The sequence below is a fragment of the Zingiber officinale genome, chromosome 6B (assembly GCF_018446385.1).
Source record: "Zingiber officinale cultivar Zhangliang chromosome 6B, Zo_v1.1, whole genome shotgun sequence".
In the NCBI taxonomy this organism is placed as follows: domain Eukaryota; kingdom Viridiplantae; phylum Streptophyta; class Magnoliopsida; order Zingiberales; family Zingiberaceae; genus Zingiber; species Zingiber officinale.
In genome coordinates this window covers 2,078,264-2,100,882 of record NC_055996.1, presented here as the reverse complement: position 1 = coordinate 2,100,882, position 22,619 = coordinate 2,078,264, and the positions used below count along the sequence as shown (strand labels likewise).

General features: G+C 39.0%; 1 protein-coding gene across 1 annotated transcript in view; it reads left to right on the top strand.

Moving 5' to 3' along the window:
- LOC121991694 (nodal modulator 2) overlaps positions 1–9,233 on the top strand; it is a 34,143-nt gene extending 24,910 nt beyond the window's left edge. Inside the window, exons 22-27 of the mRNA XM_042545701.1 lie at positions 2,689–2,919; positions 4,194–4,285; positions 7,333–7,561; positions 7,839–8,195; positions 8,701–8,774; positions 8,860–9,233. Coding sequence (XP_042401635.1) covers positions 2,689–2,919; positions 4,194–4,285; positions 7,333–7,561; positions 7,839–8,195; positions 8,701–8,774; positions 8,860–8,968 — 1,092 coding nt within the window. The 3' untranslated portion in view covers positions 8,969–9,233. The remainder of the gene's footprint in view (positions 1–2,688; positions 2,920–4,193; positions 4,286–7,332; positions 7,562–7,838; positions 8,196–8,700; positions 8,775–8,859) is intronic.
- Positions 9,234–22,619: the final 13,386 nt, after the last annotated feature.

Below are 22,619 nucleotides of genomic sequence, written 5' to 3'. Positions count from 1 at the left end.
GGCAAAAGTTATTTGTGTTGAGGCGCCTCTAATGACATCTAGGGCGCCTCTAATGAGATAGAATCTCATCTGGATCGCAACGACTCCTTAATGGTTCTGTGGTATTGGAGGCGCCTCTGATCATCTAGAGGCACCTCCAGTTCATCGGAGGTGCCTCAAGCCCCATTTGCGACAGTTTATCTACTAGCATCTGAGGCGCCTCAGGTCTTCAAGTCAACTTCCGAGTTAATCATTTTCGGACTCGGTTTGCTTGGGTGATGCTCCTGTCGTCCGGAGTTGAGCTCATTCGAACCCAACTCTGACATTCTCTTCGAGTAGGCTTCCTTCCGACTTCTCGTCCCTCGGACGAGCCTCACGCGTCCTTTTCTCTCCACCGATGGACTCTTCCGTAGCTGCTCGTCTCTCGGATGCACCGAGGCCGTTAATTCTCTTCATGTGTCATCCTTCTCGCTCGCTGCGTCTTTCGCTCTAATTTTTGTGTATCTAAGTCCCTGCACACTCAGACACAATACATCAAATACACAAGGCTTAACTTAACTCGGTTGATTATATCAAAATTAACATGAGGTATTTTCAATGAACATTAAATAATACATCAAAATGCTAGTTATCACGGAGCGGCCAAGGAAAAATTTTTCCATCCGTCCGCTATCCGCTGTCTAGCACCATCACCATAGACGGACGCAATCACACGACGATATATGGGATGCTGCGATCCCGCGGTTATCTTTGACGGGTTGTGGAGGTGCTATGATCTTGCGATAACTTCTACGAGATCGCGGAGGCTCTACAATTCTACGACGTCCTCCGCAGGTTCATAGAGCCACTACAATTTCGTGGCGGTTGTGGAAGCATTGTGATCTTGTGGCAGTCATGGAGGTGCCTCAATCCCGCAGCGACTTCCGTGGGGTCACGAGGGCGCTGCGATCCTACGACTCACGCTTTCTTTTTCTTTTTCTTTATTTTTTTAATATTATGTTAAAAATTTTAATTTTAAAAATATTTTAAAAAAATACTAAAACCATATCAATGCAACACGAGATTCTACTAAAATCATATCGTTTTGCTCATAAATTGAAACTCTGATATGAGTCAAAATTTTAAACCATAGTGTAAAGTGACTTGAGCTGTCTTGTCTTGACTATGTTCTAGTTTATTTATTGAAAAATAAACAAGTTGAAGTAGTGATTAAAAGTTTATGTTCATTTATTCAACATTTTTATTGGCATCTAATTGAGCTCAAAGTTTTACCACATCAAATGGGATTATGGTTATGGTTAAAGTTAATCTGAACTCATTCCAATGAAAGAATTCTATATTATATTTAAGGATCTAAAGTTTTAGTTTGCACAAAATGCTTCCATGTATATATGAGTAACTTTATGATTGTAATGCATTAGCCTTTTTGCTAGCACTCTTTTCACTGATTCCATCCTTTCTCAAGTCCCCCAACTCCTTGTTTTAAAAAGTGGAACTTAGGAGGCGCTTGGTTCGGGTAAGGGAATGGGAAAGGATATGGGATTGATTGCAAATATTAATGAAATGGGAATAATACCCATACCCCTCATATTAGTGGGGAATGGCCCATTCCTCTATTTAGAGGAATGAATCCGTGGGTCCCACCTTCATTTCCCCAAACCAAGCACAGGTTTCATTCCATTCCCATTCCAAACCCCCCAAACAAGCACCCCCTTAGTACCTGCCTGAGTACCTGAGACAGTTGTGGCCCAACATTTGCAAAGAATTTGAAATATAAGCTCATGTGTCAAGCCTCACTGCAGAGTTGAAGAAGGCTATTTTTGTTAAACAATTTATATCTAGAAAATTGATATTCTTATCTAAAACAGGCATATTTAAAATTTAGTACATATGTTTATCATGTGTTAATACCTAAAAGTCACTATAAAAAGTCACTATAAGCAATCTTATAATTAAACTTATTCACTGGCATTCTTAATGAAAATTGCCATTCTGTATATGGTTACCCATCCAAAGCTAGCTGTGGGTACGTTTGTTGGCTATCTTAATATTTTAGTATTGGTTCTTTCCTTTTAGCGATATGGTTTTTCATATGCTTCATTGTGCTTATAGCTTTGTTCATGAACTTTAAGGAGCTGAGTTTAGTCATGTTCATGTTTTGGCTCTTATATTCATGGAGTTTTACTTGCTCCTTTTCCCAATGGACTTAAATGAACTGATTGAGTAGATTACTGAGCTTGTTCATAAATGTTTGTTACATTTACAACCCTTGATTCTCTATATCTTATTTTATACTTGCGGTGAGTTGCCTGATATGGAATTACTGATCCACAAACTGATTGGTAGGGATTAAAAAAGCATCAGGGAAAAAGGAATGCCCAGTTCTTTAATTTCATGAAAGATTTTGTTTATTTGTTTATTATATTTTGTTTATTAAATTCCTTGCTTTTCTATGTTATGATGATTCAGAAGATTAATATGGTCAAATATTCTAGTGACTTGTGAACCATATAGCCGATTCCAAACAGTTGAATTCTGGCAGGGCTTGATGTTTTCATTGTAACTTGTTATAATTTTATCCTGTGGACTTCTTTGTTGGAAGTGTAAACAAGGCAACATAAGCTGTCCTTTCACTCTCTACTTTACAGTTCTTTTGTATATTTGCTTTTCATCTCAGCTACTATTTTTTTAATACTCGTATTTGGACAGCCTAGCTATCATCTCAAACAAGTTGCACCGACTTCCTTTACATGCGAGAAACTCGGTCAGATCGCAGTGCATATAAGTGGCGAAAAGGAAGACGGAGAATTTTTACCATCAGTTTTATTATCATTGAGTGGCGAAGATGGTTACAGGAACAATTCAGTTAGCAGTCCTGGTGGAACTTTTAGTTTTGTTGACTTATTTCCTGGAAGCTTTTATCTCCGTCCAGTGTTGAAGGTGCTTCAACTATTGCAGGCTTAATGCTTCATTTCTTATTGTAAATCTTTTTTGGTTGGTATTCTAGAGTTTGTGGCCTTCATAGAGGGGATAAGTAGAATGGAATCACAAGTTTGATCGGTACAATCATGTCCTATGACATAAAATTTGCCTCAGCGTGCTGTCTGCAACTGAGATCATGATTGATGAAACAAACATGATATGGAAGCATGAAGTTGATGGAAATGATAGATAAGGATGTTGTGATTAGCAAATAATACAAATATCAAACTATTATTTGGTGTGCATTTATCTGGACAGAAGTGGGAGCACATTAAATACTTTCTTTCCACGTCAATATAGAAATGGAAAATGCCAACCCTTCATCCTTTGAAAATTACTTTACCTTTCTGCCTTTCTAGTTTCCTTTCCCTCTCATTTATTCCTCCAGTTTTCCATCTTGAGAAAAATGTTTAAAAGGCACTCATGACAAATGAATGTCGCTATAAAACAATGTTGAAGTTAGGTTGTGCCTAGGATTAATCTGCCTTGACCTTTGAACCATGTTTTGAGAAAAAGCATGAGACCTTTGTTGTCTAAAAACATTCAAATATGGCCTTTATTTTATCTGCTTATGACCTGGTTTGATCCTTATTGTCTAAAAACCACGGTTCAATATTGTTGTATTTCATCTTCTTAGAATCTGAGATTTAAATGTTTAGCAATAAGCAGTGTTTCAAACTCTGTCATCCCTCCAGGTCATGTTTGTTGACTTGTGATAAAAGTGGCCTATTGATTCAAGCCAACAAGATTGACCCTAGTTCCTAGTATAACTAGTTAAATTAGCTGGTTCAATCCTGTTAGAATAACACTGGGATGGTGGATCTCTTTTTTTTTTACATTCTCATGTAACAATTCTTTTGATGCTTAACTAGCTCTGCATTTTTTGTACCTACCTATATTTTTTATTTGGCATCACATCTTTGAAACTTTTACTTTTTCTAAGTTTTATCGACTTTCCAATTTGAACAATCATCTTCGTACAAGTTCCTTGTAGCCAGTCTCCTGCTTGTATGATATTGCCTGCAACTTCACCATATTGAAAAAATCATTTGTGCATCATTGAGAGAAATAGTGTTGCCTGGATGAATATCATGTTCTTGTGTTCCAACTAAGTGGATGAAACATTTCTTGGTTGCACACACCTTTTCACTTCTTTGTATTTGGTTTAAACTGTTTTCTTGTCTTGGTTTCTTTTCCCTCAAAATTAGCATTTGAGTTTGCTTCTTTTCCAGGAATATTCCTTTTCTCCTCCTGCATTGGCAATTGAATTATTCTACGGGGAGTCTAAAGTGGTTCATTTTCTCGCAAGACGTGTTGCTTACAGGTTTGTAAATTTTGATTTTGATCACTTACTGATTTTGTTCTAGAACTTGGTCTTTTTCTTTTTCTTTAATTTTATTATTGAATGTATTTTACACCAGTGTATTCCTAGAAAATACTCAAGTTGATGTTGCAAGATTGGCGCATTTCTGTAGAGCTGGTATTTTGGTCTATCATTGTCAAAGATGTAAATATAAATGCTCATCATCAAGGGATTTTATCTTAGTTTTATACGAGTTTGGTCATTAACAGAGAAAGTCAAGGAAAAAATAGCAAAAATTCTGTGAACACTTGTCTCATCCTGAATTTTATTGCATCATCTAGATCTCACAACAGTTCAGACTATTCCCTACTTGGGCTAGTCTCAAACCACTTCAATCCGCCCACAGTGCTTAGTTAAACTACATCAAGTAGGATTTCTTTAAGCATTGGGTTTGATTTGTAACAAATTCAATTTAAATAAGATGAGGAACATAAGGAAACCAAAGTGAATTTTTAGCTTAACTTGTTACTAGTCATCTATTTTCTTAATTACTTATGATTTTAGGAATCCCTTTTAGCATCAAGATGAATATATTGCATCATAACAAGTTCTGTGTTGGTAGCGACTAATGTATGAGGTAATCAATTTCTTTTAGAAAAATCTTTTATCTTTTTCCATCTAACTATCTTGGGCTTGTTCACATGTAAATAAATTGATAACTAGTGATTTTTGTGTTTTGTATGTATTATTTGTTAGGACCAAAAGAATTCACATATCTCCATAATGGGATGATATTGTCCACTTTAGGCCTAAGCCCTCAATGATTTGTTTTGTTTTTGTATTCTATTCAAAAGGTCTCACACCAATTAAGATATCTTTCATCTCCTATGATCTTTTCTATGTATTTCCATTGTGTGACTTTGATTGTATTCCCAACCGTCCTCCCTTCAAAGGACCATCATTACTCTCATGATTTGGACTTCTCCTCAAACATCCGATCACTCTTGACTTTCTCCGGACCTCCCCGCATGCATCCGGTCACTTTTGACCTGCTTCGGGCCTTCCTGAAAGCATTCGGTCACTCTTGACCTGCTCCCGGCCTTCCTCAGGCATCCGGTCGCTCTTGACTTGCTTTGGGCCTCCCCTTAACTTCATTTAAGGCCACTCCATGTAACGTCTAGTTTGGACCATGACTTTGATACCACTTGTAGGACTAAAAGAAATCTCATATTTTTACAATGGTATGATATTGTCCACTTTGGGCTTAAGTCCTTATAGATTTGTTTTGGGGCTCTACGTAAAAGACTTCATACAATGGAGATATCTTTCATCTTTTAAATCCATGATTATTTTCATGTATTTTCAATGTAAAACTTTGATTGTATTATTAACATTGTTGTGGATTTTTAGGCTTCAATTAGTTCTCATCCTCAAAGTTCCAATAGTAGGACGACATTACATTTAGGTATTGTTTGTTTCACTAAATAGTAGGATGGCATTATATTTTCTACGTTTTCCAATGTGTGGCGCCATGGAAATTCAGTCATTGGATTTTTTTTCTAGTCAATAGAAAATATGAGAATTCTGAAGGAAAATAACTTCCACTAAAAAACTGAGCAAAAGTTGTTTTCCCTCATTCATCAATGAGCCCTTCTCCATTATCGACAAAATCCCTTGCCTCTATTTTCGATATGTGAACCCTCTTTTGCCTCTATCAATCATTAGCCCCCCTTACCCTCCGTGATCAACTGTGAGCCCCTCTTCACCCATCGCCCACTCCATCGTTGATTGCGAGCACCTACACCCTCTGTCATTAGTTGAGATTCCCCTCTTCCATAGAGAAGAGGCTGCATCAAAGGAGAAAATATTACCCTTTTGTGCATTGAATACATAAAGTGTTTTTCTCTATAAAAAGGTTTCCCTGTAAAATTTTAGGAAAATATTTTTTATGGACAATATTTTACAAGAAACGCTCAAACCCTTAACTGAGTTTACACTTGCTCAATGAGAATGTGATGGTTGTTTATTTAAGAATGATGTATTCATTTAATTATGTCTAAGACCTCCTATCTCATATCGAAAAAACGAATTGGGACAACCAGGCATGGGGCAAGCAGAATCATTATGGTAATATCTTGAACATGTTCATCATTTCTTTTCTAGCATGCTAAGTTCTAGTTTTGATAAAACAAGAATATCTTCTTGGCCTGTACAGGCTACTAAGTTTCTCAAATCTGGGAATGTGTTCAAGTGACAACCATTCCCCTTGCATTTTTTGTGCATAATGTTTAAATTTTTGCATGCATTTCATCATCACATCATTCTGATCTTCACCAAGCTGTGATTGACCCAACTATTTGGGATCAGCTAATGTCTGATTATAGGTTGATCCTAAATGTTGGGTGCTTTATGATCCTTGATTCGCTTTTATGAGCTTATTATATCTATGAGCAAGAAATTGTGAAGATGAAAGGAAGATTTTGTCCAAGTTCAATATCTTGCAAGTAGGATCTATCAAGGTTCTAATAGATTATAATTGAGTGATGAAGATTTTTGTGCTTGACTATGCGCTAAGCGCCAGCTAAAGGTCTTATTTTGTCTTTCTTATTAGTCATTGTAAGTTAGTTGTGTGCTACTTGTTGTCTTTCCGTGGGAGCATACAATTTTCTAAAATTGCCTCCGTTGGGGCTTGAAAGTAGCTTTATTTGTCTGCACAAAGAAGAATATCCTTTACAAATGAATGAATCACTTACTAGCACTTTGTGGTTTGTTTATAACTTTGTACTATGTTGGCTGTTATCTTCAAGTTTATTTCCTTATATACAATTATACAGGCCCTTTATTGGCATATGCTTTCTAGTATATTCTCATATGCAATTTTTTTATAAACATCCATTTGTCTCTGATTTTACTATTGGTTCCATATACTATAAAGGTGTCATGGTATTTCCATATGCTTGATGCTTAAAAAGGTACTAGTATTTACAACATTTTCAGTACTCAGGAATACATGCTTGAGCCGTATGGTTTAAAGAAATATATACCTATTCTAATACACTTCCTTTTAGTGCTATGGGCAAGGTATCATTACTTTCTGGTCAACCAAAGGAAAATGTTTATGTTGAAGCACGATCTGAAGCCAAAGGATATTATGAGGAAGCAACAACTGATAACTTGGGGAACTTTAGGTTAAGGGGTCTTCTCCCTGACACAACATACATAGTTAAAGTAGTAGCAAAGGACTACCTTGGTGCCAATGCACTTGAACGAGCATCTCCTGAAACAGTTGCAGTCGAGGTGATGTGTTATAAGTTTTTATGCTTTTAATCTTTTCGTGAATGTTAGGTTTGATGATGCTAGAAATTTTAGGCATGGATGTACACTAATGGTGCTTCTCTGAGTTTTATTGTAATTTAATGCATATAGGAAAATAGAAACAAAATGAACTTTGCCTTTTTTGGTTTATATTTACTCTTTTGTAATTTGTCGATGATCTAGTAATAAATGCTTCAAACACTGTAAAAAGCTGTTAAAATTATTTGTTTTCCGCCTTAATAGATGTTTTCTTTTTCAGGTTGGAAGGGAGGATATCAGAGGTTTAGATTTTGTGGTGTTTGAACAACCAGATATAACAATTTTAAGTGGCCATGTGGAAGGAAACAACATTAAAGTTTTACAGCCACATCTTTCTGTGGAAATTAGATTAGATAGTGACCCAACTAAGATTGAATCAATCTTTCCCTTACCTCTCTCATGCTACTTCGAAGTGCGTGATTTACCCAAGGGAAAGCACCTAGTGCAACTTAGTTCTCGGCTTCCGTCAAATTCTCACAGATTTATATCTGAAGTACTGGAAGTTGACCTGGAGAAACAACCTCAACTTCATGCTGGTCCTCTCAGATACGAAATCAAAGAAGTTGGTCACAAGCTGGTGAGAACTGGAATGATGTTTCATTGTGTCAGAATGACTTTCTGATATGGTTTATTTGCCTTTGTTGATATATTAAATCTGATAGTATTGTGAATTCCTTTTGGCTAGATGGTTTATCAGTCTGATTTAGCTACCAAGTAATGAAATTGAAATACTGCAACTTTACTTTTGCTTATGTGGAGCCTAATTATTTGCATTTTACTAGATTTATAATACTAGTCAAGAATTTGACCCTAGCGAACAGCATAAGTTGTACTATTAGGAGAGATATAAGCTGAAGGATTCTCACCTTAGTAGTGATGGATAGTTATTCATACACGCATAATGGATGGCCCAGTTGAGAACTGATTAATAGATGTTTTTAGTTCATGATGCTAAACAATGCTCTATGATAGTGACAAACTGTGTGACTAGGGAAAGTGATGCCATTAAATTTTCAATAAAATTAATTACCCTAGAATTTCATTTTTAAGGAAATAACTGAAGTTTCTTATGCATTGTGCAGGAACCGACACCAGCTCCATTATTTCCTTTAATTGTTGGAGTGTCTGTTATTGCTCTCTTCATTAGTATACCCAGGTGATTGTATAAATCTACATGGCAGCACCATCACCTTTTTTTTTACTATCCTTCCATCAATATGAACATAATTTGATTTCTGCAGGTTGAAAGATTTATACCAAATCATAGAAGGGATCATCCCCCCGGCATCAAATGCACCATCAATTAAAAAGGAAGTGCGGAAGCCAATTCTGAAAAAGAGAATTCATTGAGGGAATTGAACTTGCAATATGTGATTATGATTTTCTGCCTCGTGCCTGATTATTAATCCAGTGACATACTCTGGGAAAGTCTAACACGCAAATTTTGATAGATAATATAGTTCCTTCTTTCTAATGTGCTATGAATATTAAGGCAGCAAGGTCTAATTTGTTAAACATTATTTTTAGTCTATTTTTTTCTTGACATTTTTGAGGGAATAAATGCCTGTAGCATATTTAAAATTAGCATCTGAATCGACCATGCCTTTTTATGCTATTATGGAAGTTTGGAGGACATTTGAGTCGTATATTGGTAAAAGTTAGGGGTGTTAAAAATAAACCCGATCTAATGATCCAATCCGAGTTTATCTGAAAAAAATTAAGTTCGGGTTGGATATTTCCGGGTTCAGGTTGGAAGGTTAAAAATTTTCGGGTCAGGTTCGGGTTGATATAAAAATAAGATTTAGTGGGTTTTTTTTGTTAAATTGAATTTTATTTTGAAAATTTTATGACGAAGTATTGAGATAAAAGTGAAGAATTATAAGAAAAATAATAAAAAAAAGTTTTGAATTGGATTTTCAAGTTATTCAGATTGGGGTTGGGTTAGTTGGATTTGGAGATTTTGAATTGAATTCAGGTTCGGATTCAAGTTGAGTTAAAAAAAAAAATTCAACTTAACTCATCCCGATTTGATCCATTTGAATTGACATCCTCAGTAAAAGCTAAATTTCGGTGTGTTGCCCACTGTTCCCACGAAAACTTTTTCATTATTTTCCAACGACATTTGACACTGTAAACATTTTCTCATGTATTGCCTAGCACTGTTGATTGCTGCTATCATTAGTTAAGCCAACCTCTGATCTATACGGACCATTGAATAAAACTAGCGTGATCCTTTACTGAAACACTAAATTGTGTTCTTCCATTCAGTATGGTGATTTTTTATGCTCTCGTTCTGATAAATTGTCATTCATATAGAGAAGACTTCACTTGCTATGAATACCTCTGGTTCGTTACAAATTTCTTGTCTCAGGTTTATATTTGTTCGGAACCAACCTGGTATCATTCATGATCAATGAGGAAAGCCTACAAGATTGTAAAGAAGAGCCAGCCGAGCTGATGGCTCTAGGAGAAGGTTTCTAGAGGAAAGCCCTTTGAACATGGAAACCTTTGTTTGGCAGTCCGTGCCTTCACTGGAGTAGATAATGTCGAGATTAATCACTTGAAAACTTTGTTTCGAGGAAGTTAATAGCAAATAAGCCTTTTCTAACAGAATTTATGGTGCTTATAGAAGCATCAAATGCAAGCAGATTGATTGCATTGTGGTTGAGCAAAATTTTCTGGTGGAATGTCCCATGCGAAGTGATTGGCGCTTGATGTCGCCAAGTCAATTCCGTCACCAAGCGATATCGACTTCGCTTCGCTTCACGTACAAGTCTGCACCTAATCCTATGCCCACGATTAAATGCAGTTAGTTGCAAAGCTGATGGCTTTAATACCAAATGAAGCTTCGAAGAATGAAAGGGAAAGGTGCTTTCCTGCAATTCAAATGTGTGTTTCGGAAAGTAAGATCCATCGGTTCAAATGATTGGATTAAAAAAAAAAGAAGGAAAAATTAGTTTGTGACGAGTTGATCACCCAAATTTTCTACTTAGCTGTCAACAAGGTCCAATCAAGCTGTCCCTTCAATTCTGTTTTTGTGGCGTTTTGGTTTGACTGCGATTTTGTTTGTCATGGGCCACACCAACATGATCCGTGACTTTAGGAGCTAGACATTGATAGTACTCTGTGATTTTATGACTAGGTTGTACGCTGGACTAGATTGAGTCATGTCTAGCTTGACTTAAGACTTTGTTCATTTATCTTATTTTAAATTAAATAATAATATATTTTTATAAATATTTTTTTTTATGTAGTTAAATTTTTGAACGAAACTTAGTACTTGAGTCTTGCTTAGTTTAGGTTTATGCCGAGGCACTTAGGCTGTGCTTAGCCTAAATCTATGTTAGACTGGACACATCTCGAGACTGAGTTGTACCCAACCTAGCTCGTGGCCTAAACTACTCTACCCTGACTAGTGAACTAGACTCGGCCACTCAATTCTTATTGGATTGTGCTCAATACCACTTAGATCGAGCAAAGTTGGGCTAGATCGCAGGCGACCCAAATCGATTTCGACATATACTCTTTAGTCCAGTTAGTTATGTTTTATTATTATTGTTATTATATTATTCACTCTCCGATGCTTAAATCACTCCAGCGTCATGAAACCCTTCTTATAACTTGAGGATAAATGGTAAGAAACGTTTAGAATGAGCCTAATCAATTTTTTGATACAACTAAAATATCACGGAATCATGTCAAATCTTAAACATACATTTAGCAGAAAGAGGTATATAATCACTAATATAGTTAGTTTCCGTTAAGGTAGCGGATCTACTAGTATAATTAGTTTATGTAAAAGCGCCTATTAAAGAAGCTTCATTTGTTAAATTATCAAAATTGAGGCTCGATCCTTAGATACCTGAGAAACTAAGAAGATATTGTTAGTACCCCAAGGTAGTTTTGATGTGATCAACCAAGTCAGATTATGTTCTGTTGTGATTTAATCCTTGCGTCTAAGTGTGCAGGAACTTAGGAGCACAGGAAGTCAAGCGAAAGATGCAGCTAGCGAGGATGACACGGGAGAGATCCGATGGACTCAGTGCGTCAGAAGGACGAGGTGCTGCGGAAGAGTACGCCGGCAGACGAGAAGGAGGCGCACGGTGTTTCTGAGGGACGAGAAGTCGGAGCGAAAAGTTGCTCGAGAAGGTCGGAAAATGAGTTCGGGTGAGTTCTATTCCAGATGACCGAAATCATTCAAGTGAGCGGAATCGGAGCGGAAGACCCGGACCCAAGTGAGCGGAACCAGAGTGGAAGACCCAGACTAAAAAGTCAATTAAAAGTTGAATTTATTAGTCCGGTCGCCCGGAATCAAAACTTCATCATTTCGCAACGTGGTGCGATTCATTATGACGGGGATAAAATTCTATCCCCCTCCAGGGGCCTGGACCCCTTCCAAGCACCCCGACCAAGACTATAAATACAACCTTAGTCCCAGAAGGTCAGAATAATACTTGTAATTGATTCCTCTTTAGTTTTGTTCTGTAATTGAGTGCTTCAACTACTGTAAGAGGTTTCTCCGTCTGAAGGAGATTGTTTAGTGAGCTTCAACTTTCTTGGATTAGCAATCCTCTGATTGTAAACCAAGTAACCTTTTTGCGCCTCTTCTTTTTCAATCTCTTATTTTTTTGTATGCAAGTGTTAGACTAATAAAGTTGTAAAGTTCGAGAAGGGGTTTTGTTTGTTTTTATTATGCTGGCTATTCACCCCTCTCTAGCCGGTCGGCAAGGGACCAATAAGTGGTATCAGAGCCCAACAGTTTCAGGAGGACTAACCGTCGAACGAAGCACAAAAGATGGTCGGAATGAGCATTAATCCACTGAAGTTCAAGGGGGAATTCACAAGCTAAAAGAAAAATATGGATGCATTCTTTAAGACAGATTTCGATTTACTTTTAATAATGAATTTGGTTTTGTAGCACCTGAGGGAAAATATGAATACCAATGAACGAAGAAGGAGTAAGCCAACTTTGTGGCAAACGACAAAGCAGAATTCCATCTGCTGAGCGTCTTACCGCCACAAGAAGTTAACCAGATCGGAGCCTACGAGTCTGCCAAGGAGCTTTGGGAGAAATTCCTGAAACTACACGAAGGAACCTCTGAGGTAAAACTTGCGAGACGGGATTTGCTCAGGAACCAGATCAACAACATCAAATTAGAAGAAGGAGAAACTGTTGCACACCTTCACTCAAGAATAAAGGAACTCATCACCGGACTCATGAATCTCGGAGAAAAGGTAAGTAACCGAGATTCATTAAGGTAGCGCTTAACGCATTTCCTAGGACTACTGAATGTGCATCATTAGTAGATGCTTATTTTATATCCAATGATCTAGAATTAAGTACGTTAGACGAATTATAATCAACATTTGAAATCCATTAAACAAGATGTGCAAATCTGAAGAAGGAACGACACTCATGGTAAGAAAATTTAAAAAGTTATTTAAAATTAAAAAATTTAATCAAGTGCAGGGTACAAGAAGAAAAAGAAAAGTAAGATGTTACCACTGCAATGAAGAAGGGCATGTGAAAGATAACTGCCCAAAATTGAAGAGCAAGGACAAGGACAAGGAAAAGAACAAGAAGTCAGCTCAAACCAACAAGTATAGAAATCTAAAGATGAGGTGGGACAACATGTCATCCGAATCGGAGATAGAAGCCCTCGCCAGACTTACACTAGTGGCAAGTCACCAAGAAAACGAAGACGAAGCAAACTCGTCCAAAATGAACATCGAGAGTATCAATGAAGGGGGAGCGACATAAGAAGAAAACAACACTTCAAGGGGAGCTTCAAATTATGAGATCGATAAGGTAAGTCAGGTATGGTCTCTTCCTTCTGACAAGTTATTTCAGTTCATAAAAATATTATCGACAAATTACTGTAAGTTAAAAAAAGAAAATAAAGAGTTAAAATCAACGTTAGCTATATCTTGTCGATTAGAAGATCTCGACAAAATAAAAATAGAAAATGAAAAATAGAGATAGAATATTTGAAAGATCGTGCATGCTTACATATTCAAAATGTTAGAAGATATAATAATTTAAATTGATATTTTAAATACTATAAGGGTCAAATTAGGAAAATATCACAGAAATATATTCCTAAGAAATTTTTGATTATTTCGGTAGATAGGAATCTATTTTACCTTCCAAAATCATATTTAGATTAATTATTTTTTTGAGGCTTTCAGAGAGAAATTAAATATTACTTTCATTAAAAGACTTTGTCTATAAGTGGTTGTTGTTCCAATAATCAAGAAGGCCTAATGTCTCGTCACAGTTTGGAAGTCAATTACTGAAATAAATATTTAATTACTAACTGTGAAGCATTTAATTGTTAACTAATGCTTTTAAGTATTTGTTAAAATTTCTATTAGAAATTAATTAGAACTTAATTTTTCCGAGAAAGATAATTTTATTACTTATCTGTAGAAAAATTTTCAAATTTTCCTAAATGTTATTTTTTTTTTATTATTCAGTAAAATTTATTTTTCTTTGAAAGTATATTATATTCTCTATTAAAGAAAATTTTTAAATTTTGTTTAACGCATTAGTACTATATGTTTTTTTTTTTTTTTTCATATTTTTGAATTTAGAAATTATCTCTATCCAATTTTTTTTTGAGTGTTCCCTTAGACTTTTCAGTTTAAACTTTCCAAGTAGCATTTTAAAGTATCATATTTTTAATGTAATCAAAGGAGGAGCAGTGAAGATTAAGTCTAGGGGGACGATAATATAATTTTTTATAATTTTTATACTTGAAAATATTTATAACTGTTATTTGTTTGTAATTTAGAAGGGGAGCCTTGGCGTAACGGTAAAGTTGTTGTTTTGTGACCTAAAGGCCATAGGTTCGAATCCTGGAAACAACCTTTTATAAAAAGCAGGGTAAAGGTGCGTACAATGAATCCTTCCCTGGGACCCTGCATAGCGGGGGCTTTGTGCATTGGGTTGTCCTTTTTTTATTTGTTTGTAATTTACCCTAACTTAACTTTGTTGGTGCAACCTTAGGTCAAGGTTGACCTGGTTGACCCGACTCGAGGTGACTTGACTCGAGTTGTATTTTGATGTTTGACTTGGGAAGATTGTCGGTGCAACCTTAGGTCAAGGTTGACCTAGTTGAGTTGCATGTTGATGTTTGACACTCGTGAGAGAGTTCAGAGTTCTATTCTTGATATGGGACAAGAATAGATGGTTGGGAGATTATTGGTGTAACCATAGGTCAAGGTTGACCTGGTTGACCTGATTCGGGAAAAAGTCCAAGTATGGAGACTTGGCAACGGAAAAGCCCAAGCAGGGAGCTTGGCACTGGAAAAGTCCAAGTATGGAGACTTGGCACTGGAAAAGTCCAAGCAGGGAGCTTGGCACTGAAAAGTCCAAGTATGGAGACTTCCAAGTATGGAGACTGGCACTGGAAAAGTCCAAGTATGGAGACTTGGCACGGAGAAGTCCAAACAGGGAGTTTGGCACGGGGAAAAGTCCTGGTGAGTGAAGCCAGGCATTCGGGAAAATCCTGGTGAGTGAAGCCAGGTGAAAATCCTAGTGAGTGAAGCTAGGTGAATGAGAAAGTCCTAACTGGGATGTTAGGCAGTGTGGAAAGTCCTAGTGAGTGAAGCCAGGCAGTGGGAAAGTCCTAACTGGGATGTTAGGCAGTGTGGAAAGTCCTGGTGAGTGAAGCCGGGCAAGGGAAAATCCAGATGGATTAAGGGTGATCGGACATCTGGTGTTGTTAAGTCCAAGTGAGTGAAGCTTGGCATATGGAGTCGGAGAGGGCTTGGTAGCTCGTTCTCCGAACTAGGTTAGAGGGGCACTCTAAACCTAGGAGTTGGATCGGTCCGCAGACCGATCCAGTGATACTCAGTGTTTCCTGATGGTGCGGTGCCCGATCAGACCGAACAGGCATCCTCCCGATCGGTCCACGACCGATCGAACCATCGAACGGAGAAAAGCTCTGATCGGTCCAGGACCGATCAGGATATGCTGATCGGTCTCCACGACCGATCAAGAGACGAGCGATTCTCTGTCTGTAAGACGGGCGGATGCAGGGACCGATCGGGCGAGCTGATCGGTCATCGATCGAATCGCAAAGGTGCATGCCGGTGATCGATGCGGAGGACCGATCGGTATGAACTGATCGGTCCAGAGACCGATCGGGGTTCTAGCCGTTGCGTTACAGCGGCTAGTTTCTTCATTGTTCTCCTTCGCGGTATAAAGGGGAGGGCTTCTACAGGCAAGGACTTCCTCTTCTCTTCTGCTACTGAGCTGCTTTCGGTGCTTGAGCTTTGTTGAGCTCTTCGCAAGCTTCGCGTGAGCTTCTCGGCCGGATATCTCGTGGTGTTCTGAGGAGCTGCTGCTTCAACGAAATCCAGTCGAGGAGCAAGAAACCTGTGTTTTTACATTCATTGTTCTTGTCTTCTTGTATTTCTTGTTGTATTCCTTTCTTGCTGTTGCAAGAATATTGTGGCGAGGTTTCTCCACCCACAAGGAGTATATTGTATTAGCCGGTTTCCGGGGACTCATCCACCGACGGATTGATAGGATTCGTCCACCTTACGGACACGCCGAGGAGTAGGAGTTTCATCTCCGAACCTCGTTACATCCTTGTGTTAAGGTTTGGTATTCTTCCTTTCGTTTCTATTTGTATTTTCCGCTGCGCTAACAAATTGTAGGAAGAAACGCGATCGATTTGGGGCGGCTATTCACACCCCCCCTCTCTAGCCGAGTACGAAGGATCCCAACAAGTGGTATCAGAGCGAGGTCGCTAGAGAATGGATCGGTTCGGAGAAGATGTCACAATTCCACCTTTCTACGACCGCGACGATTTCGCGTTTTGGAAGGTAAGAATGAAGTATTTTCTTATGACTAACTTAGTGCATTGGAGTTGTGTACAATTAGGGTTCAATCCTCCGATGGATAAAGAAGGAGGACCTTTAGAAAAGAAGAAGTGGACGGAGGAACAAATCCACCAATCCGAGATCAACGATGAGGTAACGAAAATTCTTGAGTTTTCATTACCTAATGACATCTTGTGTGAGATAAGTGGTTACAACAACGCCAAGGGGTTGTGGAACAACTTGGCCAAGTTCCATGAAGTGAGCTCCACTTCAAGCCATGAAGAGGAGTTAAGTGAGCCAAGTAGCTCACATCATGGAGGGAGCGAATTGGGAGTTGAGGGCTACTCAACATCCAAGGAAGAAGAGGAGGAGAGTTCCTCTTGTTCAAGATCGGAGCAAGAAGAAGATTCTACCTCCGGAAGGGATGAAGGAGAGAGTCATCCATCCCAAACCCTAGGTAACTCAAGCATTTTAGTTTCAAATAAATTACATATATTATGCTTTGAGTGTAGGGAGTATGGACATTACAAGAGCAAATGTCCAAAGAGAGTTAGGAAGACCCCACCGACGCCAAAGGTCAAGGTAGCCGGAGTCCCGACACGCAAGGGCAAGGAGCACGTGGTGTGCTTCCAATGCAAGCGAAGGGGACATTATCGGAGTCATTGTCCGAGGGGGAGGCAACCTCACAAGGGCAAGAGACCGAGCACTTCTATAGGGGGAGCTAAGGCAAACCCTAAGGTATCATTTAAGTCTCATTCGTGCATTACTAGTAAGATGCATGCTAGAAATTTTATTGCACTAGTCAATAATGATAAGCATGATAACATTAGAAATCGATACACATGCTTAGGTGCCAAACATGTGAGCCTAGATAAGGATAACACTAGGAAAGCCAACCCTAGAATTACCTCATCTAAGGTTAAGGAGAACCTAGGTAGGAATCCCAAATCAACTAGACACATGCCTAGGAATGCCTCAAAGAAAAATGACAAATCAAAAATTGAGGTATTAGAGAAGGAGAATCAAGTCTTGAGGTCAAGACTTGATACTTTGGAAAAGTCTCTTAAGAACTTGGAGAAGTCATCTCTAGGGTTTAAGAGTCAAAAACCCAAGTCCAAGGACAAGAAAGGTTTGGGTCACAAACCTAAGTCCCAAATGGTCAAGCCCACTTACCACAATGTTCCATTTGATTATGGAACAAAACCTAGGGCTAGGAAGACCATTACCAAGGTTACAAGGGGAGTCACCCCTATAGTTGACCTTGATGAGACTCAAATGACCAAGGCTTCAAAGCCTAAGAGGGTCATTAGGAGGGTTGCTAGGGAAGTTATCCCTAGTGAATATTTAGTGAACCCAATGAGCTCTAATAGGTATTGGGTTCCTAGGAGCATCTTCTCTACCCCATAAATGGGTTAGAGAGTGTCAACTCCAATAAGAAGGGTAGTTAACCCAACTTTGAGGAAATTGACACTCAAGGAGCATTTTCAAGGTTTTTGGGAACCTTTGAAAATGAAATGGAATAATCTTTGTCATTCACTCCTTGGAAGAGTAAGTTGTGCCAAAGTGAGAATATATTAATCTTACTTTAAATTGACACAATTTGGAAAAACCTAGAGAAATATCAAATTGGGATTTTGATATTCTCTTAAGTAATCAAGGCAATCCGGGCCTTAACTTAGAAGTGCTACTCTTGTAGAATTTTAAATGGTATAAATCAAACGAGAGATCAAGAAATGTCAATTTGGGTTTTGACATTTTCTTGGAGCACTTTGAGCAATCTAGGATTAGAATTTAAGTTAGCTAAGTGATTAAGGATACTTAGATAGGTAATCTAGGTATTTTATTTGTGTTAACTTACCATGGTTGTTTTCCATATGCCATGTCATGACATCATATTTAATTTATGATCATTTGAAATGCCATGATAATGCTTAGGTTATTATATGTCATGTGTTAGTTTAGTTTCAAACTTTATGTCATGACATCATGACATTGGCACATGTTTTTACTTATGATATCATTATATGCCATGCCATCATCTCTTGCATTATAATCAATGAAATTGATTTAAGGACAAACATATAATTTGATATTGAGACCAAATTGATGTTTAGAAAATGCATGAGAACTTAGCCTAAGTTGACCTTAACCCATATCTCACATCAAATTGACTTGAATGTGGTTTGATACACCTTAGATGTGTGTGAGATATTAGGATCATGAGTTAGGATCAAGGTGCATAGTTTTTGTACCTAGATGAGCCTAATTCAAGAAAAGGAGGATCATAGGGAAAGCTTGTGTACAAGTCATGTACATCTAGCCCTAAGATTATGGTCCTAAATTCAAATGATTTTAAAATCATTTTAAAATTGATTTGAAAAACCTTGATGAAGCTTTCCTAGTGATAGCATTCATCATTGAACATTGTGATACAAAGTTGAGTTAAACTTGAACTATTTCAAAGTTCTTGAACTTTGTATCAAGATTGAAAAATGGAAACTATTTTCATAGAAAATTATTTTTCCGTGATAGTATATGGTATGAGGAGTGTATCCTCAAAATTTTACGATTTTTGAAATTTTCTGGAATTTATTAGGAGTTTCTGAATTTCCGGGAAGGGAAATCAGAAATCTCTGATTTCAGAGTGTGGATCGGTCACCGGACCGATCCAGGGAAGTTCTGATCGGTCTGGTGACCGATCAGTGACGATCCAGTGCGATCAGTGAAGCATGGATCGGTCTGGGGACCGATCAGTGCGTGCTAGTTTCTGATTTTCAGCTGTTGGTCTGAAATTTCAGCTGGAAGTTGGGTTTTGTGGATTTCTAAAGGTTTGAAACTCGCCAAGACATTGTTGGTGCAATGGTCAAGGGGGAGTTGACCTTTAGGGGGAGTTTTTACTCCAAAAGACTTTTAAGGATTAGTGATATGGGATTATCACTAAGTTGATTGTTGAGTTTAGTATCAAGGGGGAAATTAAGAGTTTCAAATGAAAGGTATGGGACTTTCATTAGGAAGAAACTCTTGACCTTGATACCCTCCTTTTTCTTTTTGATGTGTGTCAAAAAGGGGAGAGTGTTCATTGGAGAATTATTGGAGAACCCAAGTTAGGTTATCGGGTTAACCTAAGCTAGAGAAAGAATGTCAAGGAATGTTCAAGGAAGAACATTGGAATTCTTTTTGATGTGTGTCAAAAAGGGGGAGAATTATTGGAGAACCCAAGTTAGGTTATCGGGTTAACCTAAGGGGAGAATGTCCAGAGAATGTTCAAGGAAAGAACATTGGACATTGGAAGATGGTTGGAAAACCTAAGTTAGGTTATCGGGTTAACCTAACTTGATTATGAGTTTTGTCAAACATCAAAAAGGGGGAGATTGTTGGTGCAACCTTAGGTCAAGGTTGACCTGGTTGACCCGACTCGAGGTGACTTGACTCGAGTTGTATTTTGATGTTTGACTTGGGAAGATTGTCGGTGCAACCTTAGGTCAAGGTTGACCTAGTTGAGTTGCATGTTGATGTTTGACACTCGTGAGAGAGTTCTATTCTTGATATGGGACAAGAATAGATGGTTGGGAGATTATTGGTGTAACCATAGGTCAAGGTTGACCTGGTTGACCTGATTCGGGAAAAAGTCCAAGTATGGAGACTTGGCAACGGAAAAGCCCAAGCAGGGAGCTTGGCACTGGAAAAGTCCAAGTATGGAGACTTGGCACTGGAAAAGTCCAAGCAGGGAGCTTGGCACGCGAAAAGTCCAAGTATGGAGACTTGGCACGGGAAAAGTCCAAGTATGGAGACTTGGCACGGAAAAGTCCTAACTGGGATGTTAGGCAATGGGAAAGTCCAAGTGAGTGGAGTTTGGTGAAGGGAAAAGTCCTGGTGGGTGACGCCAGGTATTCGGGAAAATCCTGGTGAGTGAAGCCAGGTGAAAATCCTAGTGAGTGAAGCTAGGTGAATGAGAAAGTCCTAACTGGGATGTTAGGCAGTGTGGAAAGTCCTGGTGAGTGAAGCCAGGCAGTGGGAAAGTCCTAACTGGGATGTTAGGCAGTGTGGAAAGTCCTGGTGAGTGAAGCCGGGCAAGGGAAAATCCAGATGGATCAAGGGTGATCGGACATCTGGTGTTGTTAAGTCCAAGTGAGTGAAGCTTGGCATATGGAGTCGGAGAGGGCTTGGTAGCTCGTTCTCCGAACTAGGTTAGAGGGGGCACTCTAAACCTAGGAGTTGGATCGGTCCGAGATCGGTGATCTCGATGTTTCTGATCGGTGCGGTGACCGATCAGATTCCACTCAGTAGCATACTGTGGAGTTCCTGATCGGTCCACAGACCGATCAGGCAACGATCAGAAGCGGAGAAAAGAAGCTCCTGATCGGTCCAGGGACCGATCAGGTGTATGCCTGATCGGTCTCCACGACCGATCAAGAGACGAGCGATTCTCTGCTGGGAGAGCTGGGATCGGTCTGGGGACCGATCAGGACAGATCCTGATCGGTCCGCAGACCGATCAGAGTACGCACAGAAGGCTGTGCACTGGCTGATCGGTCTGGAGGACCGATCAGCGCAGGGCCTGATCGGTCCGCAGACCGATCAGGGTTCTAGCCGTTGCGTTGCAATGGCTAGTTTCTTCGCTGTTTCTCCTTCGCAGGTATAAAGGGGCTGAGGGCTTCTACAGGGCAAGGACTTCCTCTTCTCTTCTGCTACAGAACTGCTGTTCTGGTGCTTGAGCTTTGTTGAGCTCTTCGTCGCAAGCTTCGCGTGAGCTTCTCGACTGGGATATCCTGCTGTTGTAGGTGTTCTGAGGAGCTGCTGCTTCAACGAAATCCAGTCGGCGAGGAGGCAAGAAAACCTGTGTTTTTACATTCATTGTTCTTGTCTTCTTGTATTTCTTGTTGTATTCCTTTCTTGCTGTTGCAAGAATATTGTGGCGAGGTTTCTCCACCCACAAGGAGTATATTGTATTAGCCGGTTTTCCGGGGACTCATCCACCGACGGATTGATAGGATTCGTCCACCTTACGGACACGCCGAGGAGTAGGAGTTTCATCTCTGAACCTCGTTACATCCTTGTGTTAAGGTTTGGTATTCTTCCTTTCGTTTCTATTTGTATTTTCCGCTGCGCTAACAAATTGTAGGAAGAAACGCGATCGATTTGGGGCGGCTATTCACACCCCCCCTCTCTAGCCGAGTACGAAGGATCCCAACAAACTTGGGGTTACTTGGGAAGATTGTTAGTACCCCAATGTAGTTTTGATGTGATCAACCAAATCAAGTTAGGTTCTATTTAGTTTAACCATTGTGTCTAAGTGTGTAGGAACTTAGGAGCACAGAAAATCGAACGAAAGATGCAGCTAGAGAGAAGGACGACACGAGATAGAGTCGATGGGCTTGGTGCGTCCGAAGGATGAGGTGTTGCATAAAATAGTACGCGGGCGGATGAGAAGGAGGCGCGTGACGTTTCCGAGGGACGAGAAACCGGTGTGGAAGGTTGCTCGAGAAGGCCAGAAAATGGGTTCGGGTGAGCCCTATTTTGAATGGTCGAAATCATTCAAGTGAGCGGAATTGGAACGGAAGACCCAACCAAAAAGTCAATTGAAAGTTGACTTTATTGGTTCGGGCGCCCGGAATCAAAACTTCATCATTTCACAATGTGGAGCGATTTATTACGATGGGAATAAAATTCTACCCCCCTTCAGGTGCCTGGACCCTTTCAAGTGCCTCGACTAACGCTATAAAATAAAGTCCTGATCCCAAAAGATGGAAATAACACTTGTAATTGATTCCTCTTTAGTTTTATTTTATAATTGAGTGTTTCAACTGCTGTAAGAGGTTTCTCCGCCTGAAGGAGATTATTTAGTGAGTTTCAATTTTCTTGGATTAGCAATCCCCTGATTGCAAATCAAGTAACCCTTTTGTGCTTCTTTTTTTTTCAGTCTCTTATTTTTTTTTATGCAAGTGTTAGACTAATAAAGCTGTAAAGTTCGAGAAGGGATTTTGTTTATTTTTACTGTGCAGGCTATTCACCCTCCTCTTGTCGGTCGGTAAGGGACCAATAGATACCTTGTCACTGCACTATTATTGAACCAGGTAACACCGAACATGGGATGACTAGTTCAATCTCACAAAAGTTTTCCATCAGCTTATTGGGTAATCAGGAAGTGCTCGCGATGGATGGCCCAGAAG